At 50.3% G+C, this 26122-nt stretch overlaps 6 protein-coding genes across 6 annotated transcripts; 3 read left to right on the top strand and 3 right to left on the bottom strand.

Moving 5' to 3' along the window:
- Positions 1 to 1692: 1692 nt before the first annotated feature.
- Positions 1693 to 4006, top strand: ACET3X_008146 (uncharacterized protein; the record flags this gene model as incomplete). The annotated part of the gene is made up of 2 exons (XM_069454287.1): positions 1693 to 2225; positions 2287 to 4006. The coding sequence occupies 2 exons, from the start codon at positions 1693 to 1695 to the stop codon at positions 4004 to 4006; spliced, it is 2253 nt and encodes a 750-aa protein (XP_069303748.1).
- Positions 4007 to 4664: 658 nt separating this feature from the next.
- ACET3X_008145 (uncharacterized protein) lies at positions 4665 to 5607 on the top strand (the record flags this gene model as incomplete). The annotated part of the gene is made up of 3 exons (XM_069454286.1): positions 4665 to 4832; positions 4926 to 5146; positions 5196 to 5607. 3 exons carry the CDS (start codon positions 4665 to 4667, stop codon positions 5605 to 5607), a joined length of 801 nt encoding a protein of 266 aa, XP_069303747.1.
- A 718-nt stretch (positions 5608 to 6325) lies between these two features.
- Positions 6326 to 8505, bottom strand: ACET3X_008144 (uncharacterized protein; the record flags this gene model as incomplete). Its single annotated transcript, XM_069454285.1, has 3 exons — positions 6326 to 7191; positions 7920 to 8273; positions 8319 to 8505. The coding sequence occupies 3 exons, from the start codon at positions 8503 to 8505 to the stop codon at positions 6326 to 6328; spliced, it is 1407 nt and encodes a 468-aa protein (XP_069303746.1).
- A 942-nt stretch (positions 8506 to 9447) lies between these two features.
- ACET3X_008143 (uncharacterized protein) lies at positions 9448 to 11884 on the bottom strand. The gene has a single exon (XM_069454283.1). The coding sequence runs from the start codon at positions 11062 to 11064 to the stop codon at positions 9664 to 9666; it is 1401 nt and encodes a 466-aa protein (XP_069303745.1). The 5' UTR covers positions 11065 to 11884; the 3' UTR covers positions 9448 to 9663.
- A 9481-nt stretch (positions 11885 to 21365) lies between these two features.
- ACET3X_008142 (uncharacterized protein) lies at positions 21366 to 23414 on the bottom strand (the record flags this gene model as incomplete). Its single annotated transcript, XM_069454282.1, has 9 exons — positions 21366 to 21400; positions 21453 to 21684; positions 21735 to 21977; positions 22027 to 22121; positions 22227 to 22329; positions 22379 to 22846; positions 22896 to 23028; positions 23087 to 23130; positions 23187 to 23414. 9 exons carry the CDS (start codon positions 23412 to 23414, stop codon positions 21366 to 21368), a joined length of 1581 nt encoding a protein of 526 aa, XP_069303744.1.
- Positions 23415 to 24636: 1222 nt separating this feature from the next.
- Positions 24637 to 25848, top strand: ACET3X_008141 (uncharacterized protein; the record flags this gene model as incomplete). The annotated part of the gene is made up of 1 exon (XM_069454281.1): positions 24637 to 25848. The coding sequence occupies one exon, from the start codon at positions 24637 to 24639 to the stop codon at positions 25846 to 25848; it is 1212 nt and encodes a 403-aa protein (XP_069303743.1).
- Between the last annotated feature and the right edge of the window lie 274 nt (positions 25849 to 26122).

Genomic DNA, 26122 nt, shown 5'->3' with positions numbered 1-26122 from the left:
AGGCTGAATTGACCGTATGAATTTTGTAATCTTGAGTGTAGCCATTATCGCCAGAATGCCCTCCAGATACCGTAAGGCAAGTCGTCACACAGGTTTCTGTGGTATCCGTAGTTGTTTTATGGGCGTGTGCATCCGTTGACAAGTCACTAGCGCGCACTCCATCATACATCTGCGGTAATGGCGGCAATGCGCGAGTGAAGCGCGGTTCACACTCGCTTGCCAAGCAGGGATGAAACACAATATATAAAGCCAGTCCACAACCGACCTGGATACGCGCCACTTTCACTTCGCAACTGAAAGCACCGATATGCGAATACTGCAGCATGAGAGCTGTATGGTTGGCGCATCGTTGTTATAGTCGTGAGCGATTGTCCTACTAGTAGAAAGAGCTTTGGGGTCGAGTTTAAGTCGTCTCGATGTGGTGTTTGATGAGGTGTTGCGCCAAAGTCTGGTAGACTACGAGAGGGATGTCCATGTGCAGTATCAATGGTGTCGCACAACTGGTCTAAAATAAGATGAGTCCGCAGGACTGGGATCCTGCAACATCACGATGAGCGAAACTCCTATCAAGATAAGTGTTGTGATTCTTTACGGGTTAGCTAACAGTCCGCTACATGTCCTTCTGAGATGCCCCTCCTTTTCTCGACCGACATATACTTGCGACGTCGTTTCCGGCTGTTATGTGACGACCAGTGGAGTGGCCAAGATAGCCGTATAGCTGGAGCTGAAGAGGATCTTCGCTAAGAGACTTCGTGGCGTCGTTCCTGGGTTGTCGTTGAATCTCTGATCGCCGATGCGCTAATCTACACGGCTGGGCCTGTAGTTCACGTCTCTAGGTGCTGGCATAGGTTGGAAAACGAGTACATGGCGGTCAAAGGGTGGATCCCGATATACTAAACATGGCCATAGGTGCTTCGAGTGCTCTCAACGACGTGGAGACGTTCCTGGTCCCGGTGTGGGCGCTATGACAGCTGAAGATGGGATTTGGACAAAAGACTACTGTCTTAGTCATCTCTGGATGGATACTGTGTGGGTCCCTCGACTGGCTGGAACACCGAGCATGTGCTAAATCGATTCAGTGAGATGTCGGATGGTGGCGTCAGAGTGTGCTATCGAGTCATGCATGGGACTATATCTGGCTGCTCAGCCAAACGGTACCCTAGTCTTGCCGAGAAATGTTTAGTCGCAATCGTTGGCTGCTGTCTGTCTGTCAGCCGCATCAAGCGTCTCGTCGCACAGTCGCAGGAGAGGGGGCGGCCTGGGCAGGACCGATAGCCCGCCGCGGCTGCCAAGGTGCGCTCGACGTGGTTCCGCTCGATGGACATGTCGCGACAGATGGCAACGAGGGAGACGAGGGAGAAGAGCAAGAGTGGCGGCGATGTGGCATTGGGCACGGAGCGAGGGGCAGATGGTGTTGTGGGTTTGCGATGGTGATTGACCCTTGGCCGTTCGCCGCGCTTGGGCCCACCAGGGAGGAGACGGCAGCCTCAATTACCGAAGGAGCGGACATAACGACAGTAGCGCAGCGAGCCCTGCATGCCCACCATGGCAAAGTAGTTTGGGCGCAATCGCAGTCCCATCACCCGCCGGCACAAAGAGCGTTCCAATGTCTTCGCCGCGCTCTCGAGACGTGCACGCCATGCTTCTTCTTCGTGCGCCCTGAACCTCCGCCGCACCCACCCGCCCACGCCCATGTCCGCCTCCACTCCCGCACCCGCGAGCAGCAGCCATGCGAACAACTCGCGCCGAGTGCCGCTGGATAAGCGCAAGCGCACCGAAACGAGCTGCGACAAGTGCAAGTCGCGCAAGCAAAAGTGCCGCAAGGAGCCTGGCCACGACGCCTGCCGCTACTGCATCGTGCACAACATCGAGTGCCTGACGACGCAGCCGCGCAAGAAGAGACTGTATGGGAGCGTCGAGGGCCTGGGCACCCGTCTGGCCCTGCTCGAGGCCCTCGTCAAGGGCCTGCTTCCAGAGGCCGACGTCTCGAGCACCGAGGCGTTGCGACAGCTGGCTACGTCGCACGGCATTCCGCTGCCAGACTCGGCTGCCAACGACACGCACGCCGACCAAGACGACAGCGGCGAGGGCGAGGGCGACGACGCCGTGTCGCTGCTCCCCGACCAGCAGGGGCAGGTGCAGTTCATCGGCCCCGGCAGCTCGCTCTCGTTCCACATCAAGCTGCGTACGCTGGTCGGAAGAGGCGCTCTGCGCGAGTTTGTCCTGTCAGTAGTACCGGCCCGGCATCAACTCTACCCAAGGTGCATACTGACCAACACGTTGTAGCTTTGGCAAGAATGCGGCCCAGGCATCGTCGCCAACAGGAAGCGACGACCAGCGCAATCCGTCGAATCCGGCCCCAGCACCCACTGCTGTCCACGGCTCTGTTGCCGTCCAGGGCCGACACTTGAACCCCAGCGACAGGCCAAATCTCGAAGTGCTGATACGCGCCTTCTTCGAACACATACACTCCGACTTCCCAGTCTTGCACGAGCCGTCGTTTCGCGAGGCCTACGAGGCATGGTTGGCCAACCCCAGGAACGCCGATCCTGCCTGGCTGTGCAGCTTCACGTGCGTGCTGTTGCTCGCTCGACGCGTTGCGCGCATTCCCTTCCCGGAAGACCAGGAGCGCCTATGGTGGCAAAGAACACAAACACTTCTCCCCGTCGTCATCTTCACTTCCAGCATCACAGCCATACAAGCCCTGCTATTGGCCGCTTTGCATCTCCACAACACAAACCACCGGGATGCTTGCTGGAATCTGACGGGCACCGCTGTACGCATCGCATATGCAATTGGACTGAACCAGGACAAAGTCAACGCTGGCCAAACACCGCTGGCTAGGGAGGTGCGCAAGATTCTGTGGTGGACATTATATGCCTTTGAGACGATGCAGGTATCCTCCTATGACCGTCCGAGTGCCATCGAGAATCCGGGCGCAAAGATCAGCAGTCCTAACGAAAAGATCATTGGCGGACCCCCTGACCTGTTCGCATGCTCGAACCGCTTGTTCATGCTACTTGGGTCGACGTGTCGCGCACCCAAGACGGTCAAGTCCAATGCCAACGACGAATCCTATGTTGGCCCCTTGTCGCCCGCCGCGGGCGTGCTACGCGACCTGGTTCGATGGAAGGAGACGCTACCCCGGCATCTCCATTACGAAGCCATAGACGCTTCGCCTCCTGCTTTGCAACGGCCGCTGTTGATGGTACACTCTGTATATCACTATACCATCATCGTATTGTGTCGCTCAGCTCTGCTTGCACGCGCCTCCAGTCTGGCCAAGAGCGGCCACGACACCACAAACTCTGCTCTCACGGCTATGGCGGAGGCCTGCTCCGAGTCTGGCAGATCGCTAGCCAAGGCAATACTGAAACTTGAATCTTTTGGTAAATTCGATGCCGTCTACTCTTGTGACGTATGGTACACGCTCGCATCAAGCTCAGTGCTAGTCCTCGATCTTTTGTGCCTGAATAAGCTCGGAGGCACAGACATGTCAGAATCCCGCATCCTGTTATCTCAGCTCGCAGATTTGGCACAGCGGCATAGGCGAAATCCTTTCATGCCTGGAACCCTTGAGAAATTCGCATCCTTGGTTCCAGAACTACATTCCATGGCTGACTCTTTAGCTTCGCCTGTCAGATTTGCGGAGCCGGAACTCGAGACCCACGATGCCGGGCCGCAGAGTTCCCTTCCACCGCAGCAGTTATCGCAGCCGGATGCTGTACCGCACATGTACCACCAATCGCCGTCCGGTGTAGGCACCTACATGTACGCGGATCCTATGCCAGGCCGCATATACACCGACCAGGCCTACATGGGCCCTACCATGCACCCCAACGCCCGCTTCGACAGGACGACGCAAATGCAGTTCATGGACTTTACAATTAACAATATCCACGAGTGGAACTGGGCGGACATTGGGACTATGGTTGGCCCCGAAGGCGTTCCGAATATGGCTGGAAACCCTCATGTACATGGACCACAGCCAACAAGGCCGAATTGACCACTACAAATATCTTGAAGAAACAAACTTGAAGAATAAGCCCCTTCATACCTGAGAGCGAGTGCGAGCTGAGCATGCGACTGGGCATTGATACATGCTGATCGTGTTTGACGATTGGCTTCAAATAATTGTATTTCAAACCAGTGCTTACTCTTCCGCTACCGGGAAATCCGGCAAAGTTCCAGCGATTGGGTTCATGAGGGCTCGAGCGCAGACAAGAGAAAAGGCTTAGTCTTTTATCCGCCGCTCTGAGCTCAATTACTCGCAAGTCTAACCTTGAATGATTGTCAAACAGGGTCAAGACTTGTAGGGCTGAAAGACGGCATGTCCCGTAACAGCTTGGCAAAACCCGCGCCTATCACGTTCCGTGTTCGCACTCGCACTCGTACTTTGCCGTACTCGCACTCGACACGCGGAGAAGAACTGTAACAACGCGTTCGAGACGGCGGAGCAAGCAGACTTACGCGGTGATGCATGTAAGAAGCGTATAGAAAAAAATGTATATTATATTCACAATGTATCCTTCTCCACCGTCACACAGCATCGAAGATCAAGTCTCCAACTCGACTCCAATCAGCCACACTTAGGACCGACATACGATACCATCTCCACAAACGATTGACAGATCCCAAAGTTACCACTCGCGTCCATATACAAGATGGGAATTTCAAAAATCCTCGATTTGCCCCTCTTCAGCAGCCGCTACAAGCTCCAAATCCACATTGCTCAAGTCGTACTCGTCACTACCGCTGTCGGCCTTACGCTCCCTCGTCTCTTCATGAAGAATATACCGCGTTCAAGATCAAGCACAATTGCGTTGGGCATGGTACGTTGTTTTGCCAATTTCTGGTCATTGAATGACTGGAATATCCCACATACTGGTTTACCTATAGATCTGGTTACTAACGTGGGTGTCTAGGGTGCCAAATCCCTCATCCTGCTCGCCTACCTGATACTTTCGGAACATGTTTCTCACTTCCAGCGTTGGCACAGTTACAAGGCGCACGCCATCATCGCTTGCCTCGAGGTCTTGTTCTGGAGTGCAGTTGCCGGCTTAACGTTCCAGGCCAACATGAAATCTTGCGTAGGGGTGTCATGTGGTCTGAGCTGGGTAGTGATGGTGCTCGCCGTCATTGTCGTGTAAGTTGGGCAGCACCTTTCAATGGTCGTAGCGACTAACACGACATAGTAACACGGAAATTGTCTGCTCCGGTATCAGCATCAGAGAGTTCCGCGAGTGGAAACAAGCAGGCAGGCCAAAGTCGATGGGACCTCATTCTCCCCGTCGCTCCCCATTCGACGACGAGGAATCGCTCCAGACCGGAGTCACACAACCGAAGGAAGCGCCTGTCCAAGCCGCCGAACGAGCATACTTTCACTCCGAGCAACGACGTGCGCAACCCAGCCAGACCCGATCCCACGGCGAGTCCCCTTGGAACAACCAGAACGCATCACGATCTTCACAACAGGGACGCCATCACTCCTCGCGTCGCTCTGAGGACCGCACGCGTGGCCGAGAAGAGCGTCATATGCATGAGATGGAGCAACAACCACCACGGTACCCAGGACAGCAACAATACTCCCCGAGAAGATCGCGTTAGATGTGTGTGCGTCGTGTGTAGATGGATATCGTGGCGGCTCACGATCCAGGTCGGCAGAGGCCGCACTCGCGATATGCCTCTCATTGTATCTACAACTTCACATGTATTCGGCTTGATTCTCGGTTCTGAGCGTTTGAATTCCTCTTTGTTTTCCTGGTATCCATTTCCTATGTTATGGTTTTGGCGTGTAGAAGATCGTTTCGAGTGCAAAGGATGATAGAGTTTTGTACAAAGGTTTCCTTGTATACATCTTGCTGCTCGCGCTTCCTAGACACTGTAGCTGCATTGGAGTAGCGAAACTATACTTATTAAATGGCCATACATCATGTCCTACTATTCAGTTTCCTGGAAATATGACTGAAATATGATCGCAACTTTTACAAAGTTATGGCTGTGTCGCGTAGATTCAGGACATGATTTGAGTGCGCCAATTCCAAAGACATCCGCTGTATTGGGTTAGCGCGTCGTGGATGACGTCAAAATCCCGCTTGGTGGATTTCCAGCCTCCCACAGCATCTCGTCTCATTCGAAACCAACCACTCAGAGCGCTTCAAAAAACGTATGTCTGTAGTGCAGTATCTTGCCTCGTTTCTTACATCTCGTATCTCTCTTTACTCATGACTGAACGGAGACGGTCGAAGGCGACAAAGCGCGCGTTACCGTACATCACTCTCCCAATACGTTTACATACTAGCGTATGTTTTTCATGTCGCCACTCTCAATCATCCAATAGATCCTGCCAAAGAGCCTTCTGCTCCTTGAAAGATTCATCCTCGAGAACACCGCGGAATGCCACCTCCTCTCCCAAGAGCCCTGCTTCGACATCCCCTTCCCTCATCTCTTCTCCATCATCGTCGCTGCCACAGCTATTGTTGCGCCTTTCCAATGCATCGAGCAACGCCTCGCCTGTTGTCTCCAGCTCCTCAATCCGCTCATTAGCCAACGCGAGTGCTTCCCTGAGAGCGAATTCGGTATCTGCAGCCGCCTGGGTAGCAGCTGAGATACCCTGAGAAGTGTAACGTTGCAGCGTAGCCTTCAACCTCAGATTGCGCTGTTGTACATTGTCCTTGGTACGGTCACTCCTCTTAAGGCGGGCGACGGTGCGTATAGCATCATTGAACTGATCGACGAGTTTGTCGTGCTTGGAGATGAGTACGTGGAAGCGCGAATAGAGTTGCCTGCCAGCTGTCGTGTCCTCCTCGTGGCGAAACCTAAGTTTGGCATTCTCCTCTTCCAATTCCGAGATACTCCGAGTTTGGTCTTCGAGGTCACGGTGTGCAGTCCTGAGGTCTTGTTCTTGTTTGAGGGCGAGTGAGCGCCAATTGTCTCGGTCACGGCGCAGGCGAGCGGCGAGTGACTGCGCCCAGGACAGCTCACTCAGGAGACCATGCTTGGATCTTGTAGCCATATGCGGTGATTTTGGAGACGGCAGGGCATGTTGGTGGTTGGCATCGATGCTTCCCTCACGTGGTCGACAAAATTCGAGTGTGAGTGGGCTCACAGGCGCAGAGACATGTCGCGTAAGTGATCCCAGTAATCGCGACTTTGGGTTTGCGGTAGCCGTTGGCGAACCGGACATAGCGACTGCCATGTCAGTTGTTGTGTTTGTTGATAGTTGGATGCCAAGGTCAGGTGGGATATGTTGAAATGTGGCGTGGGTTGCAGACAAGGGCACTACAAAGAAGGTGAGATAAAGAGGAGTCGTGACCGCAGGGCCTAGTGAACGACACCAATATATGTCACAACTCAGCAAACGATGTGCTGTTTGAATGTGGGGTCAGCGGAAACAATAGTCGGCCGCTGATGCACCGTCGCGTCTTGCATTACACGTAGTCACGTGCAGGCGCAATGTGGGCTGTTGCTTCCGCATTCACCATGGACCCGCCAGCACGAATAGACGCCCATGACAAGAGAAACAAGGTGAAAAGTCGGCATGTAGATTTAGACACGGAGGAAGAAGACTTGACAACACAGAAATAAATCGACGGTTGTTCGGGCCACAAAGACACAATGATAACGCCATCACCTACCAAAGAATACGCCTGGAGGCGACAAACATACAAGAGATTAAATGTAACAAGCTCACAAACCCATGGCTGCGGCAAAGATACCGACGGCACCTCCAACCATCGCCATCGCCTTCGGAATTGACCCAGCAGGCGCAAGACCAGTGCTCGGCGTCGCAGCGGTACCAGATCCAGACCTTGAGGGCGACGTCGCTCCTGTCCCTGAGCCAGTAGATGCTGAAGTTTGACTTCCCGAAGGCGATCCTGAAGTCTGAGTTGCTGAAGGCGATCCTGACGAAGACGCACCACTTGCAGTCACCAAAGCCACCACTTGGTATGCTGCCATGTCCTGTAACTCGCTCGCCGACAAAACACTCTTCGTCTCGGTGGTACTGAGGCCTGGGTAGATTCCGCGATTGGTGGCGTCACACGTTAGGTCTGCCGTTGTCATCGCCCCTTGCCAGCTGCAGGCAACATCCACGGTCCATGCGCCTGGAGTTGGGTCCGTGAGGTGCATCTCGTACGTCTCAGGACCTTGTATGATGGTATAAGGCTCGCAGAGGGAGTAATCATCGTTGGGAGCATCGTCTTGACGGCGCATGCGAGGCGCGGGCGTAGGCATTGGAGTCGAATCGGGTGTAAAAGGGTCCTCCGTGTTTACTTCAGATGTCAGCATAACTCCTTCGTCAATTGTTTGCAGCATACGTAGATCAGATGGTATCACAGAGATACCAGCATTGTCTGAGGGACAGCTCTTCTGGTAGGTTGTCGCGCTGGCATCGGAACCTAGCACGGTGAGAGTGCTATCGAACTGGAACAGGTTGAAAATTGTCGCAGAATCTTGCGCAATGGCAGCGCCGGCGAACAAAGCGACACAAGTGGAAGAACGCATGCTGAGAGTCCGGCGGGAATGAACTTGGAGAGATACAATGCTGCTGCTACAGCGGACTGGGCTTGAAGTTATACATCATTTCCTCCCTGTGACACAGCCCGTAGTCAATACTACATTATTTTATCCGATCAGACGCCACCATCGCTTGCAGCGTTGAGGCGACGAATCGCGACTGTTCTGTGCCTGGTGTGTGATGATGCATCAGCAAATACGGGCGAGGCGAAACGCGCTACCTCGATTTGTTGCTTGCTAAACTCAGGGGCGCGCGCGTGGCTGGAAGCTCGCAGACTCATGGTGACAAACATATTATGGAAGATGGTAAAGCAGGAGGATCGTTTGAGGACTAAGAAAGTGGATGACGCGATGCGATGCTTAGAATGCGCAGGTGAGTCTACCCAAAGCTTACCTCCAAGGCCAAGTGCTTGGCTTACGGGACACATCCATCTTGCGAGGCAGCATCGATGCAGCAAAAGGAAAGATTATGGGAAGTCGGTTGTGGAAATGAAAATCGCCCGCTCGGACATGACTCTCATGCAGTAGGGGATGCGAGAGAAATGCAGGTCCGGAAAAATAGCAGGTTAAACTAGCCTGTCTTTTTGATGCGGAGAGCATGAGTGTGTTGTTTGTTGTGGTCGTGTCCAGCCCAAGAATTTTCCTGTTCGAACGGCGGGCAAAAAGAACATTTTTCGCCTCTGGAAAAAAGGCAAAAAGAGAAATTCCGACACCGGGAATCGAACCCGGGCCTTGCCGGCACTATACAGTGAACTGACTCTGCGGATGAGAGCGGCAAATCCTAGCCACTAGACCATATCGGACTTGGATGAAAAGAAGAGGAGATGATACGAATATATTGAAAGAATGAAAATCGGGTCAAGAAACAAGGGGTTCGCAGAGATTTACGAAAAGTTTGCAGGGCGAAGTTTGACAGCCACTACCCCACCAGCACTGTCGAGCGTGTAGAGTGGGCCTCCATCCTACTAGAAACTATCCACAAATACTAGTCATCATTCGTTATGGCGTTGAAATACAGCAGAGCAGTGACGGACAGCCTCCAGAGACGCTTCAGGGGGTAGGCTGAAGGCCAGCGACATCAATGACCAAATCAACACGCCTATCCAGACCCAAAATACAGTTATCGACAATCTGGACAACTGCTATTCATCCCATCACAGGCGTATCCGCCCTCTCCGGCAGCGACTGCGCGATCGGGGCCAGTCCCAACAGCTTCATGCCATTCTCCAACACGACTGCAGTCGCTTCATACAATGCAGCAAGCCCGGGAACTATCTTCACATCCTTCTCGCCCTCAGCCTCATCCGCCTCATCCGCCTCATCCTCCGCGAGGCATTCGGCGAGCTGCTCTGTTACACTAGCGAGATACGTGACCACACCAGCCGGCTCGAGCGAGTGATACGTCGCATTTATAACTTCCAGGTACTGGGCCAGAACGCGCAAGAGATTGGCTGGTTCCTCTTCAGCCAAAGTTTCATAGTCTTTGTCCGAGAGTTCGTCTGCAGCGTCAGCACCTTTGAGTAGTAGGCGGAGTTTCGACAGCCAGTACTGCAAATCCGGTCCTGATCCGAGCTTGAAAGAAGCCATCGTGCTAGTATCAAAGGCATGTGTTGTAGTTAAGCGGGTCGAAAGCTCTTGCACAAGCAGTGCAGATGTTGCCAGTGCTTCCTTGGTATCGTCTGGACCACCGATTGATTCAAGCTTCTCAGCATCAGCTTCCGAGAAAGCTGTCATCGCCTCCTCGCACGCGTCCAGTATGCCCTGTGGCTTGTACCCTCTCCCGAGTGTCGCCGCCATCTTCGACGCTTCACTGAACTTGACGTGGTGTAGCTTGCTAGCGAGCTCCTTCATGTCAAGTGCCTCCAAAACCTTGACAAGCTGCGTGAAGTGCACACTGTTGTCACTGGCCACCACGTATATCATCTTGTCGAATGAGTATTTCCTCGACCGTTCGAGGACGGCGGCAAGGTCTCGGAGGAGATAGGTACTGCTACCGGAGCGATCGCGGATGATGGCCGTACCAGCCTTCGCACCTAGGTTCTGCATGTGGATGATCTGAGAACCTCCACTCTCTTCTGATATCCCCTTCTCCTTCAACATCTGCTCAACTTCCGCCATGGTATCGGGACTGATCTGTGATTCGCCCGAGTACTCATCGAAACGTACACCTAGTCTCTCGTAGAACTTGGTGTAGTTGTCAATGTTGACGCCCCTTACGCGTTTCCAAAAAGCTACAAGTTCTTCATTACCATCCTCTAGCTTCTTGAAGGCTTCATTGCGCTCTGCGAAGATGCCCTTGCTCTCGATCTCCGCCTGCGCTTCCCCCTTGTCTTCCCCTTCTTTCGCTACTTCGTCACGCGCTTGCTTACTTGCAGCTTGTTCGGGTTTGAAATCTTCTTCAATCTTGTGGTAGACTTCCAGAAGGTGTCCGACCGGATCTGCCTCATATGCCTCTTCTGAGCCGTACCTCGACCAACCAACATATAGCAAGGCGATGGGCTTCCCCCAATCGCCCAAGTAGTTGATGCGTGTCACCTCATATCCCATCAGCTCGTGCAGTCGGCCGATAAATCCACCGATAATTGTGCTTCGCAGGTGCTTTCCTTGGAACTCAGTGGTTATGTTGGGAGAAGAAAGCTCAACTACGAGCTTCTTACGCGCCTCATGCAATGTAGAGGAAGATAGGACGGAGCCGTACGAGCTCTTCCTATCCAACACGTATGGTAACAGAAAGCGCGGGATCGCGTCGAGCTTCAGAAAGAAACGCAGGTGTACACCATCGGGAAGAGGAGGGTCAAAGAGGCTATGGTCTGTGGGAAACTGCCCATGGTGTCAGCTGGATAATACACGGTTGAGATGGGATAAGACCTTGTTCATTATGTCCACCGATATCTCAGCTGGCTTGCACCCTGGCCTTAGTCTTGGAACGGTAACAGATAGGTCTCCGCTGCATATGTTATTTGGCCACTGTATGGATCTGACTGCATCTTGGATATCACACTCCGCGAGGACTGAGAGAAGTTGAGCCAATGATGCGCGAAAGACCTCCAGGGGGTTACTGAAAACTCTGGATTCAAAACAACATGCCTCCGCATTGGATACGGAGAGACCTTCCAGCAGACTTCTTAGACCGTCTATCTCGAGAGTTGACAGGGTCGACATAGCTAGCATTCAGCCTTGTCGCACGGCAATTGTGACTGGTTTTTCGTTTGGCTCACGTTCAAAACGGTACGTGTCTACAATGTGCGAAAGAAATCCTGATGAAGGAGGAAGCCAGAGGATCTCGGAGGTTTGATGTGCTGTATCTCATCCACGGCTGGACCTGTTCTGAGTATCTTTGGAGACCTTCAAAACTCAGCCTTATTTGAATATGGCCGTATGAGATTAGGCATCAGCCCACTATCGTGGTCACTCGCCATTGGTGGTTGTTTGCATATGATAGCATTGGCATGCACCATGCTTAAATGGGAGCACTCATTGGACAGTACATAACTGATTGACTGATTGGATGAAAATGGGTGCTGCTGCGTGAGATCGCAGTGGTGAAGAGGCAAAGTGGAGTGGTCCAATACGACTGCTCTTGTCTATGACTCTGAGTTCTCTGTTGTACCTATAAAGAGCTCGCTGGGTGGCTATCATATCATCTTGCTGGATTCTTTTCAAAGTTTAGTCAGTATACTTCTCTACTAGGTAAACGCTGCTTGTCCCGTTAAACTCAGTATGCACCTGCCGTCATGTCTTTATTTCGTCTGCTAACCTTGTAAGGCTATAACGTGGCTGCAATCGTGCTTTGACTTCTAGATGTCTTATAAGCACTACCTATGTATCCAAGCATCAGATACCTAGGTAGTCCGAGCCAGCACTTCGAGGTTCTCAGGTAGTGATGAATTGGGAAAATGCACGCTGTCGTAGTAGACTCAGCTTTCTTTGTAAGAAAGGGCCTTCGATACCCCGCTCGGTTGCCCTGCCCCGCAATCACAAGGCAGGAACCCTTGCGCAGGCTGATTTCGCGAAAAGAATGCTCATGTCGCTCCTGTTGGCGCGATAATCGGTCCGTTTCGACAGCAAGAGCAAATCCAGGCAAGAATGATGACGTGCAGCGAAGGGACCGCGTCTAGGCACGCGTCAGGACACTGCGTATGTAATCACTCCAAGCGTAGAGTCAAAGGAGACGTCTCCTTCGTTATACCAATTCAAAAGATTTCCACATGATTGCATCAGCCCTGTAGACCGGCGGAGTGTCTCCACATTCCCGAGGTTCCTGGGCGCTTGATAGTCTTCACCTTACAAGCCCTCGTCGCTATAACCATGTGCCGCCATGCGAGTGCACAACATGTCACCCATGCGCAGACTGACAGATTTGTCGCCGGGAAACTTTTGTTTTGTCTCTGAAGCTAACGGAAGTGTTCCAGATCACTGCCGAGATTGATCACATACGTCCCGTGCCGGTTACGCTGTGCGCTAAAAAAGTCATTTATCAGGTGTACTTAGGCACCGGACGAGTGGTCATAACCACCTTATGATACATGCGGCTCATAAAGCAGTAGGCCAGTAATCCCATCCCTCGTGCCTCAACTTACACCACATCTCGTCACTGAGTATGTATACATCAGCCCAGCATTGCGTAGCTTACATATCTTATAGATATCAATCTTACGATACAACTGCTATTACCTTATCCTCTATTCGAAGCGTATATTTATCTGCCCTTCCCTCACCCTCTATCTACCAACTCGGGATGTGGTAGACCTTGAGTGGTTCTGCAGACTCGCTACCAGACTTCTTGACTGTTAGCGTTCTCTAGAACCCCCATACTACAAAGGCTAAAGGCAACTAGAGAATCATCAGGGCTTATCGTCTGAGGCTCAGGGTCTTCTCCACGTATTGTGTGTTTCTGTCGAGGCGCGATAGTGTAAAGACATTTTGATTCTTGATTTGCAACATGCAACATACGTACTGCAATAGCCGTTATTTGTACCCAATAACCGGATTTCATATTCCCATTCAGTTTATGGCTAAGGAGAAGTACTTGATCATCTGGCAATGTGTGAGTGACTGGTATATGACGAAGCTTAGATGACTATGCTGACGTGCTCTAGTGTGCTTGTGGCCATCCTTCAATCCCACAACCAAACGGGGCTACCTGCCCATCTTGTGAGCACGTCCGATGTAAAGACTGCACAAGGAAGAAATTACAGCTCACATCGTGAACAATTCTCACTCAATCGCAAGATAGCAGGAACCTTTTGTCCCCCGTCTATGTCTGTCACATGGTTCTGTGCCACATTCAAACGTATGTGTTGGCATCTATCAATCACTTGCTCAGGCAGATTGGTGATTTCGTAATTTGTTAAGAGCATTCAATTTATCGTGGATCACATAGTCGCAATATCCATTTGGATGTCTTTGATCGGTTCATCCAATTTAAAAACGTCGCGCTCCGTGACACTGATGCGATGCACATACTTTAGCAGCACCCATTCCCCCAATACGTTGATGATAGCATTTGGATTTACGGATCGCAGCGCCACTGGGGAGGTAGATGAATCTTCTCAGACTGTAAATTGTCATGAACATCGTAATTCGTTAACGGGATGACAAATGAAGAACTTCACCCCACACGTGAAAGCTCCGTCTGGGCAGGATGTGAGCCATCAAGGTGTGTGAGATCATTCGATTCTAGCATAATTAATCGGATGTGAGGTGGTGTGATAATAGCGGAGTGTGACCCCTCATGACTTAGGAGAAAAAGATGGACATACCGGATTCTCTGCTTTGACGAGGCTTGCCGCTCATCTTTTGCAATGCAAACTTGATCAGTTTGTTTCTAGCCAAGCTGAGCGCTCCAACAGCGTGTGTTGTTAGTGGCAAAATGGCTAACAACACAAAAAGACACAACACAAAAGCCTTCGGACCACGATCAATTCCGAGAAAGTTTCGCTCGCCGCAAAAGTATTGTAGAGCAAATGCGAAAGGGCTGGTTATCAGCAGCAGCTAATTCTGTAAGTAATAGTTATTCGATTGGGGTGACTTTGTACTGACTTGAACGTTTGCTTTCGTCGTTCGGCTCGTTTCTGCCACCGATTTCTGATTTTCAATTGCTACGATGTTTATGTCCTTGTTCAGTTCCAATGTCTGTCGGGCGAGCTGATAATTCTGGGCGGTCAGTGCCCTTTTAAGCTACTTATGTTGTCAGAGTCTTCTGGTAATGGTACCGAAGCATTGTACTCACAGCCTTGGTCGCGTCTTCTAGAGTTCGATCTACACCGTCCAGCTTTTGTAATTGAAATTCCAGATCTGCAAATGATTCGCTTGTGTCCTGTAGTGCAAACTTGGCTTTTTGATCGCTCACGTCAGAGAAGAAGGATATATCCCCACCAGCCCCACTGAACCGTACCCATACAGCTATGGTGCGTGATAGATGTGTTCTCAAGGCATGCAGAACCTCTTGTATCTGGTTGATCTCCTCACCTAGTCGCGAAGTATTGATCGTCGTATTCGGAACAGACCGTGCGCTCCTGGCTGTATATACGGATTTGATCTATGGTAGATAAGTATAACCAATAATATCAGATACTGACTCGAGAACTGACCCAATAATCAACGCCTAACTCGAGAGTACGAATCAAACTATCATACCGCTGGCAGATTATCTTTACTCGGATCGCCAGTACGCAGAGAAAATACACTCTGGGGTCCAGTATTGGCGAGTTGGCATCGAGTACATGCTGTTCATCGTAGTTCGTATCGCCAGTGGCAAACATATCTTCATTCGGCATCCCATCATCGTTATCTTCGGCTTCAGTCTCTGGGGTTAAATCTTGGCTTTCATTCATGGAAGGACAACGGGCCGAGAATGCATAGCCCGTCCATTCAAAGACATCGCAACCGAACACTAGTACTGTTTCATGTGCCTTCCATATGGAGAATCGCGTTGGACCGTCGCCTTGATCTGCATCAATCTTCAAGAACGACAGATCTGTGTCCAGTCGTTCAATCCCGCAGCCTGTTTCAACAGTAGATGATTCTAAATGGTTTCGTTCTTCCAGGATCAGGTAAGGTAAGCTCAATTCCAGGCGAAAGGTTTCGAAACCAGTGTGCTGGAAGACATATCAGATTAGGTTGACCTAGCGTTCGTCATGTAACCTACTGGTACATGTACATTGATAGCCGTTTCACGCATTACGTGTCTACGTATTGCAGGCCTCAAGGCCAGAACTTCGTTATATGACGAGTTTGCTGCAAGAGCATATGCGAAGTCCAGATCGAGTTGTCTTATGAAACTGATATGGTCAGTGATCGTGCACACAGGATTACAAGAAGTAAGAGTGACCCGGCGTTTGATGTATAGTGATTAAGAGAGTTTGAACATACATCAAGTGCCGAATGACATCAGCATCCGATATCTCACTTGTTGACTGGATGCGGTTAGTCATTGACCAGTAACATGTCCGGTATACTAGCCTATAGACTCACACGGTTCTTGATAAAACTAGCTAATCCATCCGGCGTGAGGTTTTCAGGTAGCGGTTGATCGGAACTAGTAGCCCTCGTACGGGATTCTACCCAAGCAAGCGTATTGTCTCCACGCAGTATGCTGTCGAGTATTCTTTCCACTCGGTGGACTTCTCGTGACAAGATAGAGCTGTCAGTATCCTGAAGAAAAGCGTCCAGAAGCTCCCTTTCCATTTTTACTCCTCGTAAGCACTTCAGGAATGGGCGGTCAGATTTCTTGCGGTTCCTCTCATTGAATGTTCGATTCCATGCTTTGCCGTACTCCGCGCAGCTGTTTCTTAGGGCTGTACCGTCCAGGTAATCCATGAGTTAGAGGTTGGACAAATTAATGGTTTGTAAGCTCATATCAACGGCGGATAGAAAGGATGGGTGGGTTGCCTTCCTAGATCAATACAATCAATGAAGTCCGTTGAAATCCGCCGGTTTACGATTGGACAAATAATGCAGGGAAATTCGAGAGCGATGAGACCCGTATTGTAGACATAAAGATCGCCGAAGAGGCGTACATGCCCATCTCATATGAAACGTGATGACATCTTCATCCAATTGCAACACACCGACGAAGAAATGCAACGCCCTACGCGAATGGCCCGGTATTGCATTTCTTCATCGGTACGTCGGTAGTACGACAACGCTTAGATCTCGTGGTGTTGCACACGAAAACACGTCTTGTGATGTTAGTCGCTGTATGATGGCTTTCGATGCACCCAAACATATCACAGGGTGATATGCAGAAGAAGACTTTCTACGATTTTCCATATCCAGATAGCGCCGGATATGCATGGTTTCCTACGAGATCAGCAATTCGTCTGTGTAGTTATGAGGCGAAGCACTTGTGTTATGTACACGCGGGAGGTAAGAAGGCAGATTTCGGGCTGACCTGAACCCCGGTCCATGGGTCGCTTAAGATTGGGCAAGGCGAGGAGGACTTTCGAGGGCGCAAAACAGAATGCCAGCGCATATAGCCTTGGGGTGATGCATCGTATACACCGCTTGGGCGAACACATTCCGAAAGGTTCCTGAAGTTAGAGGTGCATACAAATACAAGAGGGCAGCGTGCAGCGTCATACTGTATATACTCTGTAGGCACAAACGATTGTGTTGCAACTGTGAGCGGGCTCCTAGAGGTCGACCAATCATTGGCTGACTTACCCAGATAGCTTACTGAGAGTGTGCCACTAGTGTTAGGCTAGCAAAAGCATTGGAATGTTACTTTGCTCTACCTCATATCCATATTGGGCTTCCTTAGGCACTGCGGCCCAAAGGTGATGGGCTTCACTTCATATTTTGTAGACCTGCAGGGTCCTGTTAGCCAGCCATTCTTGACTTTGATAGGTTCTACCTGATTCAGGCAACCTTCAGCGGGCAAAATGGGGCCCTAACATATGACCTGAGCAAGCTTTGGGTGGACCATAGTTTTCGCGCTAAGATAAAGCTAGCTACATCCTGTCGTGCTTGCACTGACGTGGCAATGGCTTCTGCACTACGAGCTGGAGTAAAATCTAAATGTTCAGTATGACTTAGTACAAGCCACCTAGCATTCATATTAATGACAAAGAAAGGACAAAACCAAGGGAAGATAGGAAACAGGTGAGTCGAAAGGAGATTCTAATGGTACATAAACTTGAAACGCTGCTCAACAAAAAATTACAACAGACTTGCTCACGCGATGAAAGTGCAAAAGATAAAGGAAACGAGAATATAAAATGTGGGGCGAAATGTGCGTAGGTTGTCAGATGTTCTTCATCCAGTTGGAAGCAGGGTAGCCAGCGAGGCGTCCTTATGCTAATGCGAGTCGTGACGAAGTCAAAGTGCTGCAAGTGTGCCACTACCGGTAGTGTACTGTCTCGGCGCAAGATATGAACACGTCCATCTTAGACGAGGAGCTTCCATGGCCGACCCTGGATCAAGCACTGCCACTTCTGTCTCTTCATAAGATGTGCTAAGTGGCCTATCTCTGCTGGATTTTAGTTATGTGGCAATTTCCACATCGGCCAACATTACATGAAGGGCACGCATTGCTGCGGTATGGTATAGAGAGAGCCCCACACCGGCAGCACTGCCATATAAAGGTATACTTCTTGCCGGCCGTGCGGACATGCTTATCCGGAGGTGGATATGAAGGTAAGATTCCAATTCGCTCTCTTTTTCTTTTATGGAGATTTCCACGACCGCCAACGCGAGTCATTGTAATTCGATGACCTTCTTATACTCCAACAACTACCAAGAGAACGCCTTCGCACTTTCCACGTTGGACAAAGTACGGTATAAAGAGATGGATTGCTCAAAGCTCGGAGGATATGGTCGTTTGCCGGAAGACGTATACAATCATGAGATGCTTGTTTTCGTTCTCTGCGTATATGCATGCGCACGTTCAATCTGAAAAGAATGTCGATGTAGTTGCGTCGTGGGAATGAGGGTTGGGTCGGCGAATGGGTGGACAGCGCTGGATAGCTCAAGTTGAGACTCGGATCTTCGAAGATTTTTTCCCTGATCCTCCTATTGTCGCAGTAAGTATGTGCTTCATTGACTCGGACAGAAAGCATGTCATCAGTTCCTTTGCGCATGTGCCCGCCTCGAAATGCTGGCAATCGCTGATAACAGTGCCTAGACACTTCGTCCAACACAAGAGCTATAAATCAGTGCATCAGATTATAACACTCCTGCCGTGCTCCACGACACTACAATGGATGAAAGTGCACTTACCTTATCAGATGGGCGGGTGCGACGGGCCCGCTTTCATGACTACCTGAAGACACGCGACAGACCGAGACAACGGCTAGCTAACGAATCCAGATGTTCCCACCGTATGGATTCGATGGGGATATATATATGTATCGATTTAGGAGAGTACGTGCGGTGGCGCGCCCCTGAAAGCAAGAGGTATTCCCGAGGGCGCTTCGAAGAGATGGCTGTGCGTCCGGGCATGTTGGAGAGCCTATTCCAGGTTCGCAAGCATGGAACCAGCACTGCTCATTCTGGGATCACGTGGCATGTAAATGACACTGGGCGACTGGCTGAGTATGAGCATGGTCGGGTTGTGGTACCAGGTTTCGAAGAATGGAACCGGACCTCGGGAAGGTTGGGATTGATCTGGGCGCGCACGGGCCATCAAACTTGCGATTAAGTAGGTAATCCGTGCGGCTAGCCTGGACGCTACCTAGGTACTCGTAGATACCGAATAGACGTAGGTGAGCACAAGAGTGTCCACGAGAGTATGAAGGTCGCTTTTTCGGGCTCCTGGGAGGCCTACTGTATCGAGATAATCATTGGAGTTGAGCTTTGGGGAACGGTTGATTGTGTGTGTGGCTTTGGTTCGCTGGGCTGGGTTCAGCTTAAGCCAATCACAACTTCCAAAATTCTCAACGATCTGAACGAACAGGTTCTCTAAAATGAGAGAATTCGCAAGTAAACGAATGCACAAGCGTACCTGGGTAACCCTGAGAAACTGTCTGCATACCCAGGTATACCTAGGTACTCACCGCACATGAACACACCGAAAATTCACAACAATGCACACATTCTGTACCTCAACGGACTATACTTAGTTTTCAGATGCTGAAGCCGTTGTGTAGCTCGGATTCTACTTTTCTCTTGCCACCAGCCCGCCATCATAGGTATTGCCCAGATGGGGATGTGAACTCATCACAAGCTCGAAGGGAAAGGGGGAGGTGGTGCAAATGTGTCACGTTCACCAACGCAACGAGAATGACGTGTCGCCATCGCTTCACGTTGTATGGATGCATTCTCAACTACGATATTACAGCCCTCGAGAACTGCAACCTAAGCTTCGTATGACCAGGAGGTTTAGTGGTGTGTGCCAGGTGTGCTTCATCTATAGCAACCTATAAGAATATAACCTTGAAAGGAAATGACGCGAGTCAAGCAATCTCCCGCGGTCAGCAGCACCATATTTGAGCTAGTTGGTAGATTTAGAGAGTCAGCCTCAATGTCGTGAGAGGCCACCTGGGCATATATATGGGCTTCAGAGACTTGTAAATTCTTACCTAGGCAGTTCTTAACCCTGAAAGATTCCACCTCCATGTGTTGTATTCTACACTGCGGGAAATGGTTTAGCGACATACCTAGATATGCTCAAATGGCTCTTCTTGAGGGAAGGTAGCGCAAGCCTACCTAGGTAGTGTGAATTATGCAGGCTTCTTGTGGATACTAACAGAGATAAGAAAAGGGAACATATCCATGGATTGTACTCAACCTTGTTGCGTGGGCAGAGAAAGTCTTTAGCAGCGTTCAGCTAGTTCACCTGGAGATTATGTTAACGTCGCCTGTCAAAGTCTTCTATATGGTACGCTCATTAGAATCGGATTCAAAAAAGCGTGGAAGATTGCAGCCATACATCAAGGGCTCGTAAATACTGGCTACCATCGAACAACCGTGGAACTTAGGAAACTAGCTTTTGTCTAGGTAGTTCGGGTGCTACACCAAGCGTTTATCATGCGGCCATAATACACCGCCATTCAACTTAGATTCAAGCGTGATACCACGCACAGTCGTAGCAGCTAAAACATACCCGGTCAATAGGTAGAGAAGGAGGTAGCACAGAACCGTCCCGAGGTCGACCACATGCTGGTACGAGACCTGCAAGCTTCCACTCACCATGTCAAACTTTAGTACTAGGTTCCACTAGACTTTAACATAAATATTTGTCATCGATGTAGTAGTAACCAGTCTGACTCACCTAGGTAGATTACTGTGTGATGCTTCTAGCGCACCAACCTCATATGATCCTGTGATACAGCCGATGCTCACTTTCGCAGACGACTCATGCGAGAAATCCCAGAGTACAATCATACACCAAAATTTCCGCAAGATTCCACTTATCAGATGAACTCAGGAATTGCAATGTACTGGCACCTTCGCAACTGTACCTAGTAGCATCTGCAGGATCATGTAAGTTTCACCACATGGTTCGCAGCATTAGTCTCTGAAACTCCAAGTTGGGGGTATGCAATAGACGAAAACGTGTAATTTCAGCGACACTCGGGTAGGTTTGCTTCTGCAGTCACCTGTTTCGAAAATGGCTTGCTTCTTGTCGGGCTCCAAAACATTCAGTTCTAACACATACACGCATGCGCCGTTGTGCGCGGATCTTGGGAACATGCCCCGGAAAAACAACCGATAAACTAGTGACAAAACTCCCAAGTCTATTGGTTCGCTGATAGTGGCTTGTGATTGGCTTGCTATTTTCGGCAAGCAACATCTTGTGTATTTGCCTTTTGCAAGAAGCCATGATCGCTGGGAGGGGTGACAAATCCCGCAAGTGCAGTACCAGAATCGTCCACTTCGAGAGGAAATGAAAGTAAAAAATTCCATTAGGCATTCTGCATCGTATCTAGCTCAAGAGTGTCTAACCGTATCAGTAAAGTTACATCGCTTTCACCCAACAGCATAACCCTCACCTTGAATTTCTTCGGAAGGGCTCAATGTCGCCGATTGCTTAGACGACTTCTGATACATTCGAGCGTAGAGTGTGCCCCCGTACTCAAGAAACAAGGTCAACAGTCTGAGTACTAGCATCAATACCACTGTGGCCAGGACAAAAGTCTTTGGGTTACGGTTGAATGAGAAGATATCTTGCTCCGAGCCGAAGTACTGTAGAACCATACCAAAGGGAGTTGTAAGCAACAACAGCTAGAAAATGTCAGCATACTGATAGAAGAGATTAGGGAAGGATGCGGTACTTCGACATTCACGCGTGTACTGCGACTGGTTTTCATAGCTTCTGCTTGGCTCATACATGCCGCTTCCGTGCTCCTCTCGTTTAATTTTCGCATTTCTTTGTTGAGTATACTTGTTTCTTCGTTCATTTTGTGCATACGTTCACTTAGTTGGTGACTTGCTTGTTGGTGTTCGTTGGCCTCTCGGCTGAGCGTATTGCTTTCCAAAGACAGGCGATTGCTTTCGAGATCCAGAATGCGTCCCAGCTATAGTTCTCATGAGTATAAACCGTTGTCCATGGCCACTTACACTTACGTGAGTTGCAAATCTCTTGCAAGAGTCATCAAGAGACCTCAATTGTATCGAAAGGTCGGCAAGCTTCTCAAAAGATTCCACAATGCTGTTTTGCACTGATGAGCAGTCCGTGATGTCGGAGAAGTAGCATCTGTCTCCGCCAGATTTTTCGAACCGGTTGTACACTCGAAGCGTCGTTGAAAGCTCATCCCTCAACTTACGTAGAAGCTGCATGATCTGGAGGGTCTTGTTTAGAGACTTCTGAATCTCGTCCGCTTGCAAGTCTGGTTTGCTAGTACTGCTACTGCATGGATCATCTGCTTTCTGTTGCGGCTCAGTTTCAAAGCATGCGATATTGGACGATCATACATACCCATGAATCCACACCTTCTTGTATAGTGCGCACAAGATACAACCATTCTCTTAACACATATTGGCATCGGTGAGCAACCAAACGAAGCCAATACCGTCTCGCATCCCAGCAGTTTGCGGATCCCTGGGGAGTAGCAAAGTCGAAGCCGTACAGCGAAGTCAAGAAGTGTCCCCTGAATTCATCTTCGTCCTCGTCATCTAAATCATCGTTGTCGGCTTTGGTAAAAGCATATCCAGTCCATTGAAAATTGCTCCAGCCACATATGACGACGCTCATATGCCCTTGGTAGATCGAGTGTGGAGCTACTTTACCATCACTGTCTTCCAGCTCGAGAAATGTAAGATCCAGGAATGGTCCAGTTCTGTCGATGTTTTCATAGCCAGCAGCTCTGTCTACGAGCAGAGACGATTTTCTCAAGAGCAGATGTGCCACATGAAATTCTAATCGGTATGTTGGAAAGCCCATGATCTGTAACTGGTCAGCTTCCGCGTGGCCTTGTTATCTGACTAGTACATACCGGCACATGTACCCGTATGCTAGTTTCCATGGCGATATGCTTGCAAACTGCATCACGCAATGCCTCTACTTCTCCGGTCCATACTGTTTTCGCGAGACTGCTGACAAACTCTGGGTTGAGTTTCGAGATGTAACTGTTTGATGGTGAGCACCGTGCCAACAAGCAATACCAGCTAGAACCGCCAAACGTACATCATGCGCTGATCTACGTCGTCAAGAGTTTGGTGATTGAAACGCTTTATCAGTTAGTAATTATCCTTTATTCAGCACATCCAGTTATTACACGACTTACAGCTTTCCCCAAAATCTCGCGTAAGCCATCCGGATTAAAACTCCGTCCATAATCTCGACTTCTTCCGGCACCAATCTTGAGATCGCAAACCCAGGCCCATGCATCACTTTCTAGTGTACCCGTCTTTCCGTCGCTGTTTTGTTTGAAAAATTTGTTGAGGACCTTCGATTCCCAGGCGACATATTCTCCTCCGAATCCTTCAAGAATTCTGAGTACTAGTTCTGGCATGGGAAGGTCGGCGATGTCTTCATCATGCCGTAAGGCCCCTTCGTAGGCAGCTTTGTCGCTGCAACTCCTCGGTTTGGAAAAGAATTTGCTCCAATACTTGCCATTGCAGCTTTGGAAATCTATCTTTCTAGGCTTCTGTGTTGACAAGCTTCGTTTTTTGATATGGCGCCTTGTGTTAAAGGTAAACGAGCCAAAGTTTCTTGATTTTGGTGACACAAGGGAAGCGCAGGGTTGAGAATCCACGTCCAGGTCGAACATTGCTCCTCCATTCGAGCAAGGACTTTGAGCAACGGTTGTTATACTCTAATAAATGTTCAGTAAGCGCGCACAGATCGTTCGAAGTGGGATTTCAACCATGGTTGCAGCGAGCGCTGATAGAATATCGAGCCTTTGCAGGCGTGGAATGACGGATAACTCTGAATGGCCAACGAAAGGCGCAAGAGATGTATGAACGATAATAGGTTTCAGGACGGATCAAAGATGTCTCAGAGGCCGTGCTCTTGTGTCTTATACGAATGCCCATACTTAATAATGATCTTCCAAACTTCCCTGCGCGTAGAACCGCGCGGTTATTGGATGGATATCGAGTCAGCCTTGAGGCGGCATGTAAAACGCCTGCAGCAAGGCATCATACGCCACATGGCTGCCTTGATTTCGATCATATTTTCTTGGTGGAGAAGAGAAAGAGGGCGAGCAATCTGTCGACACATGTGAGCTAAGAGAAAAAGCAGTGAACAGACCTACCGTGACCGCTTGCAGGGCATGCTCAGTCGGCGAGTCTTCCATCTAAACGCAGAAATGGTGAGATGTGCCTTGCCTGACTACATACACCTGCATGCTGTTGCTGTTCTTCATTATGTGGGTGACCATCGGACGCATGTACTATGTCGGATATGTGCATCCAAGTAGCCTGGCCTTTTTCTGGCGCAGATCTGCGCCTCCGTGAATCAAACATGTAATGAGGCGATAGTACATGCTTTGAGATAAGAGTAACAGCCGCATTCCATCCAAACGTGTAGATAAATAGATCAGCCCACCTAGTTGAGAGAAAAGCTCAAAGTGCGCCTGCGCGAGAAAAGGAAGGTGGTGATGTTATCGACCGTCATGGCTGGGAAGCGGAGCTAGGTAGAGCTTTGAATCACGGAGCTGTCTAGCTCCCTTCATTCCCAAGAATTGACCGCCAGTTTCTACTAAGGCGCCATCCGCCTTTCAAAACAGCAAAATGGTATTTCGACCGCTCTCTATCTTGTCTTTAGTTCTCAGCGCTATCGCTGCTGTCCCGCCAATCCAGACACTCCCAGAGCCGTCCGCCTTAGATTCCTCCACCTCAAAAGACCTCCTACATCTCCATCGCAAACTCGTAGAAATCGAATCGATTACCGAGAACGAAAAGCATGTCGGCGAGTGGCTCAGCGAGTACCTCCGCGCACACGATTGGACCGTGGAGAAGCAAGAAGTCTCCAAAGACCGATACAACCTTCTAGCCTACAGGAGCAAGCGCGAAACCACAATCCTGCTATCCTCCCACATCGATACTGTGCCGCCGTACTGGCTGTACTACTACAATGAGACGACCGACGTTATTGGCGGTAGAGGCAGTGTGGACGCGAAAGGCAGCGTCGCACCCATGATCATCGCAGCGCAAGGCATAAAAGGTCATCTGCAAGACGACATATCGCTACTCTTCGTGGTGGGCGAAGAAACAGGTGGCGACGGCATGCGCACATTCAGCGACTGGGACAAACGCCCTTCGTCGCACGAGATTGTCATCTTCGGCGAGCCTACGGAAGCGAAACTCGTCTGTGGACACAAGGGCATGCTAGGCCTCGCGGTCAAAGCCACGGGCAAGGCGGCGCATTCAGGATACCCGTGGTTGGGCGTCAGCGCAAACGATATCATGGTAGAGGCACTAGGACAGCTCCTCAAGCTGAGGGAACATCTCCCTTGGAGCACGAAATACGGAAACACGACTATGAACTTTGGTCGCGTACAGGGCGGTGTTGCAGCCAACGTCGTCGCCGAAACCGCAACCGCAAACATTGCGACGCGCCTCGCCGCTGGCACCCCCGATCTCGTACGCGGACAAATCATCGACGCGCTCAAAGACGTCAAGGCCGCTGCGCAAAAAGAAGGCGGAGATCTAGATATACAATGGGAGAGCGATGGATATGGAGTTGTGGACATAAACTGCGATATCGAGGGCTTCGAGACAATGACGGTCAACTACGGGACGGATGTGCCATGGCTCTCTGGTGACCACAAGAGGTACCTGTACGGCCCAGGCTCTATCTTCGTCGCGCATTCGGATCACGAGGCGCTGAAGAGGAAGGAGCTTGAGCAGGCTGTTCTAGACTACCGTCGCCTTATCATCAAGGCGACAGAGGCCAGGGAGAAGGAGCGACAGATGCAGAGCGAAGACCAGATTGAGCTATGAGGCGAGATAGAGATATACGTATGAATTATACATAATCAGATACCCCAGCACAACCACTTCTTTCCTCCACCTCGAGTATCGTTATCTAATGTACCCCCACATTTAGTCTACCAGGAGAAGAGTCTCGCTCAATACAGGCAGGTCTGAAAGCAGGTGCTCAGTGCCTCTTCCCAAGCTCCACCCCTGGCTTTTGGCGGCCAAAGAGCAGACTGGATAGATGGCACGGCGATTGTTCTTGCGCATTGTCCCCGTATTTGGGGTTCAGAGCGAACCA

This window comes from Alternaria dauci, chromosome 8, assembly GCF_042100115.1.
Source record: "Alternaria dauci strain A2016 chromosome 8, whole genome shotgun sequence".
Classification (NCBI taxonomy): Eukaryota; Fungi; Ascomycota; class Dothideomycetes; order Pleosporales; family Pleosporaceae; genus Alternaria; species Alternaria dauci.
This window is presented reverse-complemented; position numbering and strand designations above follow the sequence as displayed.

What these genes read in the sequence shown, in the direction of transcription:
- ACET3X_008143 (XM_069454283.1), bottom strand. Translation starts at nt 11,064, where the DNA reads ATGGGATATGAGGTGACACGCATCAACTACTTGGGCGATTGGGGGAAG.